General features: G+C 35.0%; 2 protein-coding genes across 5 annotated transcripts in view; one reads left to right on the forward strand and one right to left on the reverse strand.

Annotated features, from left to right (window-relative positions):
- LOC123557929 (galactose-3-O-sulfotransferase 2-like) overlaps positions 1-16,327 on the reverse strand; it is a 31,385-nt gene extending 15,058 nt beyond the window's left edge. Inside the window, exon 1 of one of the 4 annotated variants that reach the window (XM_045349726.2) lies at positions 16,152-16,327. In XM_045349726.2, the coding sequence (XP_045205661.2) occupies positions 16,152-16,205 (54 nt within the window). In that variant the 5' untranslated portion in view covers positions 16,206-16,327. Of the gene's footprint in view, positions 1-165; positions 307-446; positions 559-1,645; positions 1,783-16,151 lie in introns of those variants that run through there. The other 3 variants (XM_045349729.2, XM_045349730.2, XM_053544316.1) reach the window with 3 other exon arrangements.
- A 4,685-nt stretch (positions 16,328-21,012) lies between these two features.
- On the forward strand, positions 21,013-22,281 carry LOC123558650 (homeobox protein CDX-4-like). Its single transcript, XM_045350529.2, has 2 exons — positions 21,013-21,636; positions 21,862-22,281. The coding sequence occupies exons 1-2, from the start codon at positions 21,013-21,015 to the stop codon at positions 22,279-22,281; spliced, it is 1,044 nt and encodes a 347-aa protein (XP_045206464.2).
- The last annotated feature ends 524 nt before the right edge of the window (positions 22,282-22,805 follow it).

Raw genomic sequence — 22,805 nt, forward strand, 5'->3', positions numbered from 1 at the left:
CTCGCGCCTCCCCTCGATCAAAACTTCTTGGTTGGTCCACCTTTGCTTTCGAAAAAGTGTTTCTTGTTTAATGTATGAAAAATAAGATTTCATTTTTTTTCAACACTCCAGTCTCAAGTTAGTACATTTATCTGTTAGTACCCACACCTAAGAACCTTGAAATACCTGTTCCAGGTCCATTTGTAAAACTTTCCTCGAAATTTCTCTGTATATTATAGATTACACGCACTGAAGAATAATTAAAATGACCATGCAACAAAGAAAATCGACTTATAAAGTCCAGTTACCCGAAGTCGAATACTAGTACACTCAACTGAAGTCAGTTATAAATCTAAAACATACAAGCAAAGGAACACAGAGGTTACACAAACAACATATATGCTCTACAAGTTCTTTATAAGCAAATATTCAAATTAATCTGCTTAGTCAATAATTTGTTTACATACCTCTTTCTTAAATATCCGAAATAAATACTATTATAACTTGTCCTTTTTTTTCCGTGTAAACCACAGGGACTAGATTCTTTACACCAACCACAATTATAGTCCAATTAGTTGGTCGTGTCGTACAGACATCGGGAATATTTTTGATCCGCGTAAAGGTTTGACAATAAAAATATTGTGTCAAACCTGAACGTCAAATGACTTAGGCTGTCATCCGTAAATTTCATTCGTTACAAAAATGAACATGCTGGTATGTGACAGCCGGCCGAAAAGGTTTTTCAACTACAAGGGAGGCGAATATGCATTTATGGAACAAATACAACACTGTTCGTGTGATTCCCGCTTGGCAATTTGTCCGTAGCTGCAGTAGGCACATATATACAAAGTTACATCACAATATGTGCTAGTTTTAATAATGAGGCAACGCAAATCACAATTTAAAGTATCAGTCTGAATTTCAGATGAATATGAACTCTGGTGTATGTTCAGCACAAATTTTGTGCTTGCGTAAAAGTCTTACTAAAAAACGTTAAACATTAACAACTTTACACATAGTATTTAGATAAACCCTTGGACCGCTTAATTAAAATGCCATTTCAAATGTAAATTTAGGGCACTTGTTATGACTGGTATTATAGCAAAAAAAAAACAAGTTTTGTTAAACCAATCCCTGTGGAGAGTAAGTTTATACGATTATGATGTATATATAGTGATACTGACCCCTGTGGAGTAAATGCTAAGTGGGAGATATTCGATACAGCAGACTGATCACCGATGTTATTTCTTTATTCGACAAGTTATATGAATAAAATAGAATGTTAATGCACTAACTGCCACGTCCATGCTACCACACGCCTACATAAGGGTATAGTTTTTATGCAATCTTTACAAAACCCAGGGTTATATTTGCAGATTACGTTAGACTGGTTTAAAATAACAATTGCTCTACCATTGTAAAATGCGATTTTTCAACACAACAAATTGTATAAAGCACGAGAATGTATCTGTCAAGCTGACATTCCGTATTTTACACCCTCATTGTTGCATTAGAAAGATAATAGCCAAATTATTTTTGCTACTATCTTCCGTTCGATTAAATCTATGTACAAAGAAAAAGAACAATTTTACTACAGTAGTAAGTCTCTATAGACCTATATATTATACGACTATATATTATGCGTTAACAATAAAAATGTCCCTACCTCGCGTTGTTCGCTGATTAAACTCCATATGAACTAACGAAAACTATGTTATATGTGTTCTTTTCGTCTGTGTAAACTTTCGTGTATTCATGCTATGGAAATATATAATTGGCTTCTTCCGTAGCTGACGAATTTTCTCTGAGTGAAATGCGCTTTTATCGATCTGTGCTGACAGAGTGTGATCTACGGAACAAAGAAACCGCGTCATTTTGAATAAAAGTTGCTATGACTAATAAATTGGTATGAATTCAAAATTTTATGTTGTTGTCTGTAGGTGTGTCTGTTCGAAATGGTGAACGACCGCTATAGAAAAAAATCAGAACTCTGGTTGCTATGAGAACATGTAGATACTATTTCAAATTAGGCCTAAAAAATGCTTTGTTTCCGGTAACATGCATAAAAAAAATTAGTGTAAGTAGGTCGGATTTTTTTTTTTTGGATTTTTTTTATTATGGGATACAAGGCCATAAAAACATTTAGAGTCGGGCTAAAAATTTAGGGTAGGTCGGGATACCGGAAACAAACAATTTTTTTACGCCTTATCACAGTTGTAGATATGATCAATGTCGTAAGATTTATTGCCCCTTTTGGACTTAAAAATCATTTTCTGTTAATTATGTTAGGTCACTTATCCTAAACTACAAACTATGCTTTAAAAACTTGCAACACTTTTCACCATCATAAGTTGACCCTGTACAGCAAGAAACATAACTCCGTCCTGCTTTTTGCAAGATTTATGGCCCCTTTTGGACTTAGAAAATATCAGATTTCTTGGTTAAGTTTTATGTTTAGGTCAACTTTTTCTCTTAAACTATCAAAGCTATTGCTTTGAAACTTGCAACACTTGTTCACCATCATAAGCTGACCCGTACAGCAAGCACATAACTCCATCCTGCTTTTTGCAAAATTATTGCCCCTTTTGGACTTAGAAAATCATTTTCTTGGTTGATATTATGTTTAAGTCAACTTCTCATAAACTATCAAAGCTATTGCTTTAAAACTTGCAACAGTTTTTCACCATCATAAGTGGACACTGTACATCAAGAAACATAACTCTATCCTGCTTTTTGCAAGAATGATGGCCCTTTTTAGACTTAGAAAATCATGGGTAGGACAATATTTCTATTACACTAAAAAAAATCAGATGAGCGTCAGCACCCGCAAGGCGGTGCTCTTGTTTTATAATTGTGTTCAGGTCGTACATTAAATTAATGATCTAATAGCATTATTTGATTTTCTTGAATTATTAATATAATATTCATAACTATGTTATTTGTCAGAATGTGTGAGAAATTTTATAAATGTACCTTTTGTAACAACCATGAAAGATATTGCAAAAAGTATCGAGAGGGCGTTATTGAGATAGACAGATACATTCTTTGTTCGTAATATGAGCCATACTGTACATGGTACAGAAAACGTTATTAATGAAGTATGAAAAAATAGTTTGCACATGACAAAATGGAGAGAGTTCACGCATAAATTAACATGTTTCAGAGACACGATATTAACTTGGACAGGATTTTATTTGGTAACTCAAACCAACCACTACCATATTTTCACATGTACTAACCTACCGGTACATATCGGATAGCAAGAAATTTCTTTAGTTTTATATTATAGTTCCACTGAGACATTTTCTTAATACTTCCCTCTCTCTTCTAGATTTTTTTGTTCGTTTACCGCAAAAATGTTTCATCACATTTTTGTTTATTTTTGTATTTTCTTAAATACCATTATCTTCAATTCTGTTTGTTTCCAAAGACTAAATCCCCGATACAGCTATGATGTATCAAACATTTGCACAGCATATTTCATCCGCGAGGAAAAATAATTCTTTAAGACTATAAGTCTTTCATTCTTCTCCCTTCCTGCTTATCCTGTTCAAATTATATACATGTAATATAAATGTATTTAAGGATGTAGTATACCTTGTCACCAGGGGAGATTCAAATTAACCCTTACCATGTTGGACACGATTTATTCTGCCTTTGCGACCAGTGCAGAGCTATTCAGTCAGTATCTTTTTGGTAATCACCCCTTTTAACAGTTAATGGTGCTGTCCAAATTGAAAGATGGACAAGTTCATTATAGAAATTTAGCAGGGTAAGAGTTATTTGAACCGTAATTACCAGCCACTTATAACTCGAACATAATTATCTATCTGCATGCTTTCTCTATAATTATCAATAAATTAGTTTTTTGTAGACTGCAAAGCGATCATTTGCGGGATAAAATCATTTTACTCGCAAGAGTTATCACCCATTATATTGAACCGTACAATTCGGTAGTCTAGAATTACGTACGTTGAAATGAGAAAAAAACTTGACATTATATTGCAACATCATTTAGACATTTAACTGGAACATTTTAAAACCAAGAGCTATCTAGCAAAATATTTCTTCTCTAGAAAAGAAGGTTATTTCATTTTAGATGGCAATTAAAATATACATTCCTAATTAGGCTCTTACCCTATGCATTGGGCATCTTCAAAGCGAAAAAAATTGGTAACAAATTGCTTAAATGCCACTGACAACCTTCAGTGACCACACTGAAAAACGTATAATTACGGTGGTACAATCCTTGTTTCAAACACCTATGAGATGCCGAAACGAAAGGAATTTGGCGTAATTAAATAAAATGTGAATATCCTCAGGATTTTTCTCCCAAGAACAAAATATGGACAGAGTGGACAACCACATTGTCTACGGTATCGTACACACAAGGAAAATAGCTCGATTCATGTAACGTTTTTATTTCAAAAAGCGTCGAAGACAAAAAAACGAGTGCCTTCCTCGGCAAAAAAAAACAAAAAACGTCTGCCATACGTACGATACCAAAACGTCACGTAGGTTAGCCACCTTGGTAATGGCAGGCTATCATTTACGTTTTGCTGCAATCCCATTTATGCCAATGATCGTCGGCATTTCAGTTTTTGTATAAGACGCTATTCTACCAAATAATACCACTCGTACTGTGTTCCTAGTCACAATGCACTCACTGCATTTGGTCCGTATGTTCGCTGAATGTAAAGGCAACACAAACAATCGAGTTGTCAGCCGCTTCGAGAAAGAAAGGTTTTGTAACTTTTTTATGACTGAAGGTTTCGACTCGGGATAAAAATACCGTTCCCGCCCGACAGTATATTATTATTCAGCGGCAGTGTTCAGTTTGTACGCACAGCCTTTTTTTACTGCCGCTAAATAGTATACTGCTGGATGGGTACGATGCTCTTTGCTTCGATAACAAAAAAGTGTCATGACCTTTCAAACTCGATGCGGCGTTAGTTTTCATGTGGACAACTCATTTCTGTTGATTTTGACGTTGCATTCTGCGTTTTCCCATTGCCAACGACTTCATACCCAATAACAATACAGACAATGTATACTTACCCGCCTTTTTATCTTCACCCACCCGTTCATTATGAATATGTAATCCAGACTACTTGCAAAAAGTAATTTTTACCGCATTTCGGATCTTTTGTAGCCCTGTCAAATATTTTCTTATATCTTATAAATAAACTTATCACCTGGCACAACGTCTACATGTATGCCAGTCAGCACAATCATTTGAAACGTTAAGATGAAACAGTCAGTCTGCCACTTGACGACAGATTCCAATAGCCTGCCATAAATATTGCTCACAGGATTTACTACATTTTGTAACAAGATAACGTACAAAATAACACCTTGTTTCAAATTAAATATAGCAACCTGAAGATGCCATCTTTGTGTCATAATAAATCGTTAGAAGAAGCAACAATATGGTTTTTGCAGCATGCTATTCCACAAAAGTTCCTATTGCTTAACCTGTTATTTCAAAATAAAATCGGTCAGCTTAGATATAGAATAAATTGTTTGAACACATAGAACTGCCACTGCGGCAGCTGTTTCTGCTAATACGGCTTATGTTACTACTGCTCTTACTGTTGTTACTGCTACTGTAGGCGGTTACTACTACTACTGCTCTTACTGTTGTTACTGCTACTGTTGGCGGTTACTACTACTACTGCTCTTACTGTTGTTACTGCTACTGTAGGCGGTTACTACTACTACTGCTCTTACTGTTGTTACTGCTACTGTAGGCGGTTACTACTACTACTACTACTGCTCTTACTGTTGTTACTGCTACTGTTGGCGGTTACTACTACTACTACTCTTACTGTTGTTACTGCTACTGTAGGCGGTTACTACTACTACTACTCTTACTGTTGTTACTGCTACTGTAGGCGGTTACTACTACTACTGCTCTTACTGTTGTTACTGCTACTGTAGGCGGTTACTACTACTACTACTACTGCTCTTACTGTTGTTACTGCTACTGTTGGCGGTTACTACTACTACTACTCTTACTGTTGTTACCGCTACTGTAGGCGGTTACTACTACTACTACTACTGTTGTTACCGCTACTGTAGGCGGTTACTACTACTACTGCTCTTACTGTTGTTACTGCTACTGTTGGCAGTTACTACTACTACTGCTCTTACTGTTGTTACTGCTACTGTAGGCGGTTACTACTACTACTGCTACTGCTCTTACTGTTGTTACTGCTACTGTAGGCGGTTACTACTACTATTGCTACTGCTCTTACTGTTGTTACTGCTACTGTAGGCGGTTACTACTACTATTGCTCTTACTGTTGTTACTGCTACTGTAGGCGGTTACTACTACTACTACTACTACTGCTCTTACTGTTGTTACTGCTACTGTAGGCGGTTACTACTACTACTGCTCTTACTGTTGTTACTGCTACTGTTGGCGGTTACTACTACTACTGCTCTTACTGTTGTTACTGCTACTGTAGGCGGTTACTACTACTACTACTACTGCTCTTACTGTTGTTACTGCTACTGTTGGCGGTTACTACTACTACTGCTCTTACTGTTGTTACTGCTACTGTAGGCGGTTACTACTACTACTGCTCTTACTGTTGTTACTGCTACTATTGGCGGTTACTACTACTACTGCTCTTACTGTTGTTACGGCTACTGTAGGCGGTTACTACTACTACTACTACTGCTCTTACTGTTGTTACTGCTACTGTAGGCGGTTACTACTACTATTGCTCTTACTGTTGTTACTGCTACTGTAGGCGGTTACTACTACTACTGCTACTGCTCTTACTGTTGTTACTGCTACTGTAGGCGGTTACTACTACTACTGCTCTTACTGTTGTTACTGCTACTGTAGGCGGTTATTACTACTACTGCTCTTACTGTTGTTACTGCTACTGTTGGCGGTTACTACTACTACTGCTCTTACTGTTGTTACCGCTACTGTAGGCGGTTACTACTACTACTACTACTGCTCTTACTGTTGTTACTGCTACTGTAGGCGGTTACTACTACTATTGCTCTTACTGTTGTTACTGCTACTGTAGGCGGTTACTACTACTACTACTACTGCTCTTACTGTTGTTACTGCTACTGTAGGCGGTTACTACTACTACTACTACTGCTCTTACTGTTGTTACTGCTACTGTAGGCGGTTACTACTACTACTACTACTGCTCTTACTGTTGTTACTGCTACTGTAGGCGGTTACTACTACTACTGCTCTTACTGTTGTTACGGCTACTGTAGGCGGTTACTACTACTACTACTACTGCTCTTACTGTTGTTACTGCTACTGTAGGCGGTTACTACTACTATTGCTCTTACTGTTGTTACTGCTACTGTAGGCGGTTACTACTACTACTGCTACTGCTCTTACTGTTGTTACTGCTACTGTAGGCGGTTACTACTACTACTGCTCTTACTGTTCTTACTGCTACTGTAGGCGGTTATTACTACTACTGCTCTTACTGTTGTTACTGCTACTGTTGGCGGTTACTACTACTACTGCTCTTACTGTTGTTACCGCTACTGTAGGCGGTTACTACTACTACTACTACTGCTCTTACTGTTGTTACTGCTACTGTAGGCGGTTACTACTACTATATGCTCTTACTGTTGTTACTGCTACTGTAGGCGGTTACTACTACTGACTACTACTGCTCTTACTGTTGTTTACTGCTACTGTAGGCGGTTACTACTACTACTACTACTGCTCTTACTGTTGTTACTGCTACTGTAAGGCGGTTACTACTACTACTGCTCTTACTGTTGTTACTGCTACTTAGCGGTTACTACTACTACTGCTCTTACTGTTGTTACTGCTACTGTAGGCGGTTACTACTACTACTGCTCTTACTGTTGTTACTGCTACTGTTGGCGGTTACTACTACTACTGCTCTTACTGTTGTTACTGCTACTGTAGGCAGTTACTACTACTACTACTACTGCTCTTACTGTTGTTACTGCTACTGTAGGCGGTTACTACTACTACTGCTCTTACTGTTGTTACCGCTACTGTAGGCGGTTACTACTACTACTACTACTGCTCTTACTGTTGTTACTGCTACTGTAGGCGGTTACTACTACTACTGCTCTTACTGTTGTTACTGCTACTGTAGGCGGTTACTACTACTACTGCTCTTACTGTTGTTACTTCTACTGTTGGCGGTTACTACTACTACTGCTCTTACTGTTGTTACTGCTACTGTTGGCGGTTACTACTACTACTGCTCTTACTGTTGTTACTGCTACTGTAGGCGGTTACTACTACTACTGCTCTTACTGTTGTTACCGCTACTGTTGGCGGTTACTACTACTACTGCTCTTACTGTTGTTACCGCTACTGTTGGCGGTTACTACTACTACTACTACTGCTCTTACTGTTGTTACTTCTACTGTTGGCGGTTACTACTACTACTGCTCTAACTGTTGTTACCGCTACTGTTGGCGTTACTACTACTACTTGCTCTTACTGTTGTTACTGCTACTGTAGGCGGTTACTACTACTACTACTACTGCTCTTACTGTTGTTACTGCTACTGTAGGCGGTTACTACTACTACTGCTCTTACTGTTGTTACTGCTACTGTACGCGGTTACAACTACTACTACTACTGCTCTTACTGTTGTTACTGCTACTGTAGGCGGTTACTACTACTACTGCTCTAACTGTTGTTACCGCTACTGTAGGCGGTTACTACTACTACTGCTCTTACTGTTGTTACTGCTACTGTTGGCGGTTACTACTACTACTGCTCTTACTGTTGTTACCGCTACTGTTGGCGGTTACTACTACTACTACTACTGCTCTTACTGTTGTTACTGCTACTGTTGGCGGTTACTACTACTACTGCTCTTACTGTTGTTACTGCTACTGTTGGCGGTTACTACTACTACTGCTCTTACTGTTGTTACTGCTACTGTAGGCGGTTACTACTACTACTGCCACTGCTCTTACTGTTGTTACTGCTACTGTTGGCGGTTACTACTACTACTGCTCTTACTGTTGTTACTGCTACTGTAGGCGGTTACTACTACTACTACTACTGCTCTTACTGTTGTTACTGCTACTGTTGGCGGTTACTACTACTACTACCACTGCTCTTACTGTTGTTACTGCTACTGTTGGCGGTTACTACTACTACTGCTCTTACTGTTGTTACTGCTACTGTAGGCGGTTACTACTACTACTGCTGCTACTTATTACTGCTGAAGCAATGATTAACTACTGCTGCTGCTGCTATTAACTACTACCGCTGTTACTATTAACTACTACCGCTGTTACAATTAACTACTGCTGCTGCAGCTGCTGCTACTATTAACTACTGCTGTTGCTACTTATTACTACTGATGCTACTATTAACTACTGCTGTTGCTACTTATTACTACTGATGCAATGATTAACTACTACTACTGCTACTATTAACTACTACTGATGCTGCTACTTATTACTGCTGCTGCTACTATTTACTTCTACTGCTGCTGTTACTACTATTAACTACTACTGCTGCTACTTATTACTACTGAAGCAATGATTAACTACTGCTGCTGCTGCTACTATTAACTACAGCTGTCTGTTGTTACTTATTTGTTTTGCAGACAATATTAGACAAATAGCATTCTGTATTTACTTTTTTGGCATTTAGCATATGGTAACTAGCATTTGGCATTTACCATGTATAACTGGCAACTATTGCATAGTTGCATATTGTTAAGCAGTTATCCCTTATTACTTGTTGATCATACAAAACTTAAACTCCGATAATAGTAGGAATGCCATCTGCAACATTTTTTTTTTACACAAAATCAACGAAAAACGTTTGAGGGTGTTGATTTGGACAGAATTTATATGCAAAGAAATCTCAAGTAAAAGGCAAAATCAAGACATAAAATCTAAAGTGTTGAATACTTTTAAAGTCCTTTTAAGCTTTTATTAAGTTATATTCCTACGTGTCCATGCCACAATTTTCACGAAAAAAATATACTTATACTAATTAATTAGAAACGAAAAGTATATACGGATGTTGATTTGCCAGATGGTCATCGACATGCAAAATCAAGTCAAAAGTCATAAAATTACAGGAGCACTTGGTAAAAATTATTATCATTTCATTCAAACCACAGTGTTTGTGGTTCCCATATCTTGCCATCCAAATTAATTGCCTTATTTTTTCAGTTCACTTAGAGATAATCTTCTTTAAAGGCCTAGATTCACTACTATATAAGTGTCCCCCCCCCCCCAAATCCAATATACAACTCCCATCTTATCTGCTGCTTATCAGCGATTATATAACCGTAACTGATTAGAGGGCAATTAGCACAGCAGGGACCCCAACTAGACCATGAGAGATTTGCAGTGAGATTGAAAAAATTAATTTTCTTCATGAATGTGGAATGATAAAATAATAATAGTTATTATTTTGATAATAACTATTACTTAAATGTTATAATACAAATAATAAAAATAATAAATAATAATATTATTATTATCATAGTATATTATTAATTATTATATTACATATAGGAAAAAATGATAAAAGATACAGTATGATATTGAAAAATAATGATATAAAACCACAAGTATAGTGAAAACTCAATTCTTTGTGCTGACAAAGAAAATAATATAAAATTATTGTGTTCTATACTCAATTTTATTTCAGTTTGTTCCAAAAGTACTTTTTCATGCTTGCTTTGTAACTTTGAAATGCACATACGTTTTCATTTGACAAATGTTATCACAGTGTTCGCCAGCTTAGATAGCGAAAGTACATTTCTGAATATCCATCTCGACAGAATTTGAAAAAAAAACAGCATATTTCTTTGGAAAGTTCTCATTATTCATTATTGTGAAATAAAATTTTCATATCTATACTGTTTTGATCAACAATATTTCTTTACATAGAAATTCAAAAAACCAGTAAACTTTAAATTCATTAATTAAAATAAATTTTTTTGTTTCCCCTTCTCCATGATACACTTGAGGAGCTCATCCAAACAATGACCTTGTTTATGAACCATACTGTGATGGTCATTAGCCCAACTGCTGTGTAGACAGAATCCCTTGCCACTGCAAATCTAGGCCTTTTAAAGGCCTAGATTCACTACTATATAAGTGTCCCGCCCCCCCCCCCCCCCCCAAATCCAATATACAACTCCCATCTTATCTGCTGCTTATCAGCGATTATATAACCGTAACTGATTAGAGGGCAATTAGCACAGCAGGGACCCCAACTAGACCATGAAGATGTGTGCAGTGGAGTTGAAAGAAATTAATTTTTCTTCAGTGAATGTGGAATGATAATAATAATTATTATTATTTTGATAATAACTATTACTTAAATGTATTAATAATAATAATAATAAAAATAATCATAATAATATTATTATTATTATCATAGTTTATTATTATTATTATATTACATATAGGATGATAAAAGATACAGTAATGATATTGAAATAATAATGATAATAAACACACAAGTATAGTGAAAACTCATGAGTTCTTTGTGCTGACAAAAAATTAATATAAAATTATTGTGTTCTATACTCAATTTTCATTTTCAGTTTGTTTCCAAAAGTGACTTTTTTCATGCTTTGCTTTGTAACTTTGAAATGCACATACTGTTTTCAATTTTAGACAAATGTTATCTACAGTGTTCTGCCAGCTTTAGATGAGCGAAAGTCACATTTTTCTGAAATATCACAATTCTCCAGACAGAATTTGAACAAAAAAAAAAAACATGCATATTTCTTTAAGAAAGTTTCTCATTATTTTATTATTGTGAAAATAAATTTCTCATTATCTTATTACTGTGTTTGATCAACAATATTTTTCTTTACATAGAAATTCCAAAAAAAAACCCTAGTATAACTTTAAATTCATTAATTTAAAATAAATTACTTTGTTTCCCCTTCTCACTAACTGATACACTTGAAAGGTAGACTGACTCTCCAATAAACAATGACCGTTGTTTATTGGAACCATACTGTGATGGTCATTAGCCCCCAACTGTGCTGGTGAAGACAGAAATCCCTTGGCCCACTGCCAAAATCTAGGCCTTTTAAAGGCCTAGATTCACTACTATATAAGTGTCCCCCCCCCCCCCCAAATCCAATATACAACTCCCATATTATCTGCTGCTTATCAGCGATTATGTAACAGTAACTGATTAGAGGGCAATTAGCACAGCAGGGACCCCAACTAGACCATGAAGATGTGTGCAGTGGAGTTGAAAGAAATTAATTTTTCTTCAGTGAATGTGGAATGATAATAATAATTATTATTATTTTGATAATAACTATTACTTAAATGTTATAATAATAATAATAATAAAAATAATCATAATAATAATTATTATTATTATCATAGTTATTATTATTATTATATTACATATAGGATGATAAAAGATACAGTAATGATATTGAAAATAATAATGATAATAAAACACACAAGTATAGTGAAAACTTCATGAGTTCTTTGTGCTGACAAAAAATTAATATAAAATTATTGTGTTCTATACTCAATTTTCATTTTCAGTTTGTTCCAAAAGTGACTTTTTTCATGCTTTGCTTTGTAACTTTGAAATGCACATACTGTTTTCAATTTTAGACAAATGTTATCTACAGTGTTCTGCCAGCTTTAGATGAGCGAAAGTCACATTTTTCTGAAATATCACAATTCTCCAGACAGAATTTGAACAAAAAAAAAAAACATGCATATTTCTTTAAGAAAGTTTCTCATTATTTTATTATTGTGAAAATAAATTTCTCATTATCTTATTACTGTGTTTGATCAACAATATTTTTCTTTACATAGAAATTCCAAAAAAAAAACCCTAGTATAACTTTAAATGTTATTAATTATTCATTAATTTAAAATAATTACTTTGTTTCCCCTTCTCCACTAACTGATACACTTGAAAGGTAGACTGACTCTCCAATAAACAATGACCGTTGTTTATTGGAACCATACTGTGATGGTCATTAGCCCCCAACTGTGCTGGTGAAGACAGAAATTCCCTTGGCCCACTGCCAAAATCTAGGCCTTTTAAAGGCCTGATTCACTACTATATAAGTGTCCCCCCCCCCCCAAACCCAAATATACAACTCCCATATTATCTGCTGCTTATCACGATTATGTAACATAACTGATTAGAGGGCAATTAGCACGCAGGACCCCAACTAGACCATGAAAAATTGTGCAGTGGAGTTGAAAGAAATTTAATTTTTTTCTTCAGTGAATGTGGAATGATAATAAAAATTTTATTATTATTTTGATAATAAATTACTTAAATGTTATAATAATAATAAAAAATAAAAAAATCATAATAATTATTATTATTATCATAGTATTATTATTATTATTATTATTTTACATATAGGATGAAAAAAGATACAGTAATGATATTGAAAATAATAATGATAAAAAACACACAAGTAAGTGAAAACTTCATGAGTTCTTTGTGCTGACAAAAAATAATATAAAATTATTGTGTTCTATACTCAATTTTCATTTCAGTTTGTTCCAAAAGGACTTTTTCATGTTTTGCTTTGTAACTTTATTGGAAACCATACTGTGATGGTCATTACCCCCCAACTGTGCTGGTGAAGAACAATTCATCAGAAAATATTTGTACTGTTTTTCAAGGAATTTGTTCAATTTTCAAAGTTTCTTTCTAAGAGTTTTACTTCATTTTTAAAGACCACAATTACTGCCTTGTTGTGAACATGTAGAAAATATTATAAGTCTTCTTATAAAACAATGTTTCACATTTTTGATACATTTCATGTTTTTTTGAAAAGGGGAAAATCTGGGTGAATTCCCCAAATTTTCACAATAGATACTTTTTTGGCAGATGTGAAATAGTACATGCACTGTTAAAGGACGTGGCTTAAAGAAGCTGCATAAAAATTTGATCTTTTCAAGGAAAAATAAGTTTTCTAATACCACTTGCATTTGGCCTCCATTACATGTTCATTATCATTAAAGGCAAAGAAAATCTCCTATATAAGTGACCCCCCCCCCCCCCAAATACCAACTTTTTAATCCCCAATATAAAAGATCCTGTCGCCATCTGATAAGGGTCCATAAAACCCCTGTAAAACTTGACATTAGCCTAATTTTTGTCAGAGAATCATAAATTTTATGCCTACGGGTAAATTGGTTATTTCCTGTGTTTTGCATTTCATTAATTGAATGCTTTGTTTTTTTTAGTCTTTTTCAGCATGTACACAAAAATTATTTAATTGATAAGATACTAATTTTGATTGCTCAGTCATGTTGAGAAATTTCCCCTGCCAATTAAATTATACTCTTATGCAAAGCATTTCTCACTATAAAAAATATTCAAAACTTAATAAGAAAATTACAAGTTTGTTTATTCAATGATTATGATCTTTTATCAAAAGTAACCCATAAAAAATTAAATTTGATTGGAAGGTAGGGCATTTTCTTCCGGGGGGTGATAAAATATTCAGCATTAAGGCTTTCATTGCCGGACAGCTACATATTGTGGGTGAAAAGCAAAACAAATTGACGGAAAATGGGTCATTTGATGATTTTCCACCTTTGTACTAGAGGAAGAATCCAGGCGCTTCCCAGGCACGTGGGAAGCATTTTTAGAGTGGGACGGGAGCTGGGACGGCGTTACATTTTTAAAGTCAGCCGACCTAAACAAACCCAGTTCCATGAATGTTTAAAACAACGTTTTTTTGTGTATGTGTTTTTTTTTTTTTTTAAAGTGGTTGTTAAACCTCAAAACAATACAAAACTGCAGGACACAGCTTAAAATGACTCGTTGTCAAAAGATTGTTAAGAGAATAGCCTTAATTGGTCAAATTATTGGAGGGGGCGCCCTGGGTGTGAAACTGAAAAGTAAACCATTGTTTCGAAAATATACCATTGAATTAATTCAGTAAAATTTGCAATAAAAGGGTGGACATACAAACTGTCTTTAGAGCCGTAGGGCTATTTCACTATTCTTACGGGAGAGCCGTAGGAATAGCCTGTGAAGCTATTCTTACGGGACCGTAGGAATAGCCACTTCCCAATTGAAAACTCAAAGAGATAGTATCTAACACATTTAAATCAGCTCAGAACCTGAAAACTGTCTTTTCTTTGTAAGCTTATTTATAGCCGCCGCCAGAAATCCATATTGTCTCAGAAAATTATTATTAACTCTATTTGGAGGAAGCTACGAGAGAATCTTCCCTGGTTCTTAATCAAGTCATATGTAAAGCATCCATGAAATGGGGATAGATTGAATGTTAGAAACGTTTTTTTTTTCCAGAAGGAGCGAGTGTCCGAACTCAAAAATCCCTGCATGGTTTTGTCACAGTACAGGTTTGGTGACGTTAGGGATGAATATGTGTCAGGCAGTCAGTGAGCTAAGTCGGTAGAGCACTTGCCCTGCAAGCGAATGGTCATCGGCTCGAACCCCAGACTGGCTACACATTGTTCTCATTCTCACCCTGTCACATTTGGCACACAACGTGGCGCCGTGACGGCATTACAATGGTTTGCCACCGACGCCTGTAATTGTTAGATTTATAAAGTACCTGCTGAAATTTGACGACGATTTTCAAAATGGTGGGGAGATATGTCATTGTATAGGACTTGAATATTAAAACGGGGATAAACGTAGATCTGGCCGGGTAGCTCGGTCGGAAGAGCATCGGAACTGTACTTCTAGGTCTCGGCCTGACTGCACATTTTTCTTATATTGTGACAGATTCGTAGTCAGACAGTGATACCACTAGACCATTGCTTCTGCTCTTTTTACTATTTACACTTTGATCAAATCTGGATAAAGTTACAGTTTGTAAAAGGTGTACTCCCGTGAATATTATACACATTTAGTAGTTATAAATTGACAATATGTGTATACATGTATTACATGTATCAATGATATAGCTCAAATATGCATAACTTCATGGTGTACAAACATAAATAGTTTGATGCCCCGCTGTGACTGACTGGATTTAATAAAGTTTATTATGCGTTCAAAAGCGTTAAAATTGCTCTGTATCCCACTTCATTTACTGAATATAACAAATAGAACATGCATGTTTGACTAGTGACAAGAAAGGGAACATTTATTCATCATCACACGTGACAAGTATCTAAAACGCCTTCTTTGTCTACTATCATCACTAGACAAAAAAATATCGTACCATGTTGAGCGTGAACTCCGTGCAAACATCAGTGTTTTTCTCATTGTTGCTCATAGTTCTTTAACAAAAGAAGTCATACAATTTAAACGTGATTGAAGTCTGTATACGCTATATAAATCAGTATTTTTTAAATAAATATCCATATTCAAAGTATATAATATCTTAACAGTACCAAGTAAAATCCAAAGTTGTCAACAACTGAGAAAGACTGTTTATAAAATATAACAAGTGCGATTTAATACATCCAGAAATTCAATTTTAGAGGCATAATCCTCACACATGGTGCGTTTATGAATTTGATTTATGCAAATTTTCACGGCAAAATGGTTTTGAAAGAGATGGTGTACCGGATTTTTTCGTCTTAAAAGTGACTATAAATGTAATGAAAAATATTTTTCTGTAGATATGTGAATGCATGAAGACACTTTATTCTAAATAATGGGCGAATACCAAGCATGTTGAAATTTGTAGCGCTTTTAAATTCTAACAATAAATGATTTTAAATAAGTTAGCCACATATTTAATTACGTGTTTATATTGATACATTGACCTACTGTTTGTATAAAATTATGAAAGAGACGCAATTTCAAAATCAGATTGATGAAATAAATAATGCATTACATTACATTCTGTTCTGTTCTGTTCTCTTCTGTTCTGTATGACCGCTACTGAATTGTTTTAAACTTTAAACTTATGTATACTTGTCTGCTGACTTATGGAGGGACCGGCACGGATCTCGGCCTCCTGGATCCAGGCACGGTCAATAATATACTACAGAGATCGCAAGTTCGATTATTTATAATTATTTTGTTGACGGACATTTTTATATTATCTGCGAGCGCTGAAATAATCTTAAGATGTCTAATAAAGGAAATACATTTCAAGCATGTTTTTAAGTTTTACGTTTTCTGATACTATTACAGTGTTAACATCTTAACTGACTAAAGACAAAAATATTTTATTTTAACGGGATTGTTTCAGTGAAATAAAATAGCACATAAAACTTTATCTTAACAGACTCGTCATTTCACTTGAACAAGGATAGAATTTAAAGGGGCGGACCCGGTGCCTATATTTGATAGCCTTGAATTGATATTTCTATCATTTTTAAAGAAATCATATCTGATATTATAAATATATTATAAATACTGAATCAGTAGTATTTATAACTTCTTAAGCGGAATGTCTGGACGATAGTCAAAACTTTTCGAAGATGTATAACATGGAAATATGAATTGTGTCAAATATTTAGGCTAAACTTGCACAAAATCACAGTATCTTTGCAAAATCATTTCAAAGCGTTGGCGTATGCCCCCAACCTCCCTCAGTCCCAACTTAAAATTTCGTTCCTCTTAACATAAATGTTTTGAAAAAATGATACAAGACCACTTGACAATTACAAATGTCTAAACTCTGGGCCTTGCAGGTTTGGAGAAGAAGATGTTTTAATCCTTTCGTTTTCGTGAATGGAATTCTTTGAACAACATTTGTAGAGGACCATCTAAGGGACATTCAGGCCAAGTTTCCGGCCAACTTCCACCAAATGTATTTAGAAGATAACATGTTTCAGTAGAAATATTGACACAGGACGGCGGACGACGGACCATCCACCTTTACTAACAGCTCACCCTGAAGTTCAGCATACTAAAGTGAGATGAATACATTTTTTAAAGAATAACGAAATTACTTATTTCTGTAGGCATTTTTATTCTTTAAATAAATCTCCAACAGAATATAGTAGGAAAAGTGAAAAACCTTAAATCTTTAAAAAGGCTATATACGATTAAAGCGGAACTACTCTAGTAGTGCACATATTGATAGTATAATGATTTATCAGTGACATTCGGGCTTTATTGATAGTGTCAACTGCACGTTTTAATTACGTCTCTTGTGCCCGGTCTTGTACTCTGTAGTGTTTAGCCGTTATGTCTTTAACTTTAAGCCTGCTAAATATCTAAAATGGACTGGTCCGTCATTCAATTTGGGCAGTACCAGTTATTATTGAAAGGGGTGCTCACTGAAAATTTACTCACTGAATAGCGAACAGTGCAGACCATGATGTCTGCATTGGTCGCAAAGGCAGAATAAGTTGCCGCTAGCAGGCTAAAGGTTAAAGCTTGTATCTCTTTGCTATATCTTATTCATCCTTTCATATATTCCCTTTTCAGACTGTTTTGTTGTCATTATACCAGATTCCTCGAAAACATACCTGGAAAATGATATATCCCTGATGTGACATGTATGTCATGCATGTGCCATACATTATGATAAGGCAGTTCGTGACCGAACTAACTGGTAATATAGGAGCTAAAAGATCAGCGATTACAAAATTCAGTAAAGTAGGAGCGCCGGAATTTTCCTCTGGTATCCATTCCCTAAATTCTCTGACTAATCAGTAATAATTGTTTCCTCCAGATAATGTACTGCTTTTTATTAATTAACTATTCCAGAAAACGATGTTACTTCGTCCTTAAAGTTCGATCTTCCAGTTGGTTAGAAATGCAACTCCAGTTGTAATGAAGATGAACTTCGATTTTCGGGTTGGCTCCAAGTTCAAAACTAGCACAAAATTTTGAATCTCAATCGGTGTTAGTGCAAATTTCTCGACGATGCCAAAACACCTTCGATCAGCCTTAAAAGCAAATATAAATGAGCCGTGCCATGGTAAAACCAACATAGTGGCTTTGCGACCAGCATGGATCCAGACCAGCCAGCGGATGCGCAGGCTGGTCTGGATCCATGCTGGTCGCAAAGCCACTATGTTGGTTTTCTCATGGCACGGCTCAAATGATCATCTCAAGAAAGTATTTTGACAACTATACTTCTAGGAAAAGATAACTATTGAGATATACAAACATTATGTATTACGTTATGATACTCATAACTACATGGTTTTTTTTTCGTTTTTTTTTTTACAAAATTGTATCCATTGAATTTTGTAGAATTAAATCCTTAATATTTCTCTATTTACGGGTCAAAACTGTTTTTATTTGTCTTTTTCTCTCTCTCCCCCCCCCTTTACCTATATATAATTTTTGCAGTGATTCCTCCCGAAGGCATATATTCGTCTACTGACATTGTTTATATAACTTGTTGCTCGCAATTGCGCGGGCCCACGATTATGTTTAGAATTTCCAGATTAATACAAAAGCATGTCTAGCTAACAGCAAAAATGTTTTTGTTTTACGTTTCTCAGTGGTCGAATTTCGAAAACAGGAAAGAAAAAAACGGTTTGTTAGACTTAGTTTATGAAATAAGAAGTAAAAGTCTACACGTTCTTCCTACATTGTGTCCAAGGTTTTAGGATATGCAAAATATGTACCAGAAATCAGATTGAAAGTGAATACCATTTCTTACTTTGTTGTCCGTCATTTGAACATTTACGCCAAAAATTTATCAAAAACAGTTCTTGGGCATATTTTACTAAATTTACAAATGTTATGTCTAGTTCAAATGTTAGAACCTTTAGAAATCTTGCAAAATATGTGTATAATGCAATGAAAATTAGGAAGGAAAAACTTACAGTTATTGCTGCTTCTTAGAAATGTGTAATATTTATGATGTATATTGTATTTGTTTGTTGTATTGTATGTATATATTTTCAACCTCTTGGCCATATTTATTTAACGTCTTTGTAAATGGTCAAAGGCATTGTATAAATACTGATTTGTCAATAAACTGAAACTCACACTATTACCTGAATGAAACCCCGTGACTTAACGAAACTTCTGACAATATCTTTCATTTTACTAATCGTACATTTCTTGACTTTTTTCCACAAATTTTGAAAACTGATGCTATGGCATTCTTTTATTTATTCTACTGCCTCAGTTTGTTCTTTAAATGGTCACAAAAATACACATAAATGTTTAGGAATTAGAAACGAGCGAATTTATGACAAAAACAGACATTCTTTCTATCCTTTCATATCTCGGGAACAACTTTAAATTTGGTTTGATAGTTGACTATATATCAGTGAAAAGTCAAATTGTACGCTTTTGTATCCTTATTCCTTATCAATCATATTTTCTCATTGTATAAAATTACTGTTTGTATAAGTATTTTTGTGACTTTTTAAAAATGGGTAGAGTTCGTGAAAATAAAATGTCATCTTAATATGTTATCAATGACATATTTTCCTTTATGTGTAAGAAATTTGATAAATATACTACATGTATTGCAATTATCAAATATATTGCAAGAAATATCCAAGGGTTAGAAACATATAAATGAAGATTACTGAATAAAAAAATACCGAAATTTGGTAATATGTGCACTTACGTATCGGTAAAAATCCAGACTGTAGACAGAGCTTATAGAATTTTTTTCTATACCAATATTTATTTCTAACTTTAATTGCATTAGAACAATTAAAACAATTAAACATTGAAGCATGAATTATTAAGAAAAAGATTACCTTTAAACTGCACAGACATCTGATTGCACTTAAGGTGTCTCGTAAATTACATGTTAACAATTTATCGTCGTGTTCCTTCTAGCTCATCGATTTCCTATCGGCTCGATTAATCAAACTCGATTCCCCATAAATTAATCGATCGATTCATAACATAATTAAACTTGATTCTTCATAAATTAATCGACCGATTCATTACACCGTTTTACTTAAAATAAAAAGTTGTTAAAATGAATTAATTACCACTGAAATCAAGATGATCTGGCTGGGAGACAGGATAAACAGATAGATCCAGTCTCCTGAACTCGATTTTTATCTGTCTCCTAAATTGGTATATAAAGCTTAACCCCCACACTCCTTCACAAACATATTCTTTACACAGTAACAAATAAAATAAATACGACTTATATCGTAACTGATTGCCAAAATTTGATATTGTATCTCAAAATGACTGGGGTATATGGATACAACATGCCTACTGGATTTCAGGGTGGAGCCAGTCCTGGATTCGGGTCGATGTCGGCTGGCAAAACATCCTCTGAGTCAACAATCAGCGGTTTTCATCCTTACACAGGTTACAGCGCATGCAGTCTAAGAAATGTGTATGGAACAAATGTTGGAACAGAGCTTTGTGCTGGGAACAATGTCTCTTGCGCTACAGAGCCGGGAAACTACTTTTCAGGCAGTGAACACATTTTGGGGACGGACGCCTTTTTAGCAAACAATTTGTATTGCCAAGACTTTTTACCACTTAACGCTAAATATCAACAAGGAAGCTTCCAACAAGCATTCAATGCAAACTTGCTACAGAATCTTTGTGTGTCAAAAGCCGAAGTGGGATCCAGCTTTCCAGTTTCTTCGGCTACCGCCAGAAAAGACCGAAACCATCCTTTTTACTGGCGAAAGCGCGTGGAACCAGCGGAAGGTATGACTAGAACCAAGGATAAATACAGGGTGGTTTACACAGAGAAACAGAGAAAGGGACTGGAAAGAGAATACAACACAAACAAATTCATTACAACAGAGAGGAAGGCAAAGATTTCAGAAGAACTAAATTTGTCTGAAAGACAGGTATGTTTTTAAAGTGTTTGTCAAGGATATACTGTAAGTGTAAATTAGCGAACATATTATGCATGGCCTGTGAAATGTGGAAAAGATTGCATAAAATCATTTTCTATTTATACACACACACACACATATATATTTGTCTATTTATTATTTTGAATATTACATACATTTAAAATCGGAACTTTTTCAGGCCACCGGTTACAATAAACACGTGTTTTTATTTTACAGATAAAGATATGGTTTCAAAACCGAAGAGCGAAAGAGAGAAGAGATTCTAGAAAAAGCAAAGAAATAGAACAAACAGGGAAATGTAATGAAGACGATAACAGTGTTGACAAGCCTTTTCCAAACAGTTTAGCCGGAACCAATTTCTCTACTTCCTGTCGTTTTACCGGAAATGCTGCCCAATCCGAAGAGAGGTTATACCATTCCGGACAATGTCGCTTCATTAATCATTCTGAATCGGACAGATTCAGCACGAATAGATCTTCAAACGCTTGTCTCTTTGAATCACGTGATTCTGAATCACTGACACATTCTGTAACTCCATTTGAACTGAACAGATCAGTTGAAAACAAGTTCATCACGTCATTAGATGTTTCACCATTGACAGGGAATTTAAATTTTGATTTCGGACTGAGATTGTAAAAATACGCATGAATAAAAGCTAAAATAAACGAAAATCTTTAGTTGATATTTATTCTCATTGTTCAATCTTATTGTAATATTTGTAATATATCCTATGTATACCAAACAGTAGATGGATTCTATTTTTATCTAAAATATTGACCTGGGAAGTGGGATCAATCTCAGGCTAAGCCCTTGGCCGGTATCAATTCTTCTGGGTCGACAAATTCTCACATCGACCTCTCTGAAAGGCAATACTTAATTATATCACCGACTTAAATATTCTTTTGGACGTCACGGTTATATTAACTTGAAGAAATAGAAAAAAAATGAGTATATGATCCTGAGACTTACATCAATTAGTCCGTACAGTCATTAGGGTTTAGTAATTTTGTGACTTTTGATCTTTAGGGTAATCTGATTTTACGTCGATACTTTCGTCGCAGATGGGAAATCGAAATCTAATTTCGAGCTAGTTTGCACTTTGAGTCAACTGGAAGGTCAAAATTCAACACCAGACATGTTGAACTGCATACTAGCCAGCT

The sequence above is a fragment of the Mercenaria mercenaria genome, chromosome 5, assembly GCF_021730395.1.
Source record: "Mercenaria mercenaria strain notata chromosome 5, MADL_Memer_1, whole genome shotgun sequence".
NCBI classification, from domain to species: Eukaryota; Metazoa; Mollusca; class Bivalvia; order Venerida; family Veneridae; genus Mercenaria; species Mercenaria mercenaria.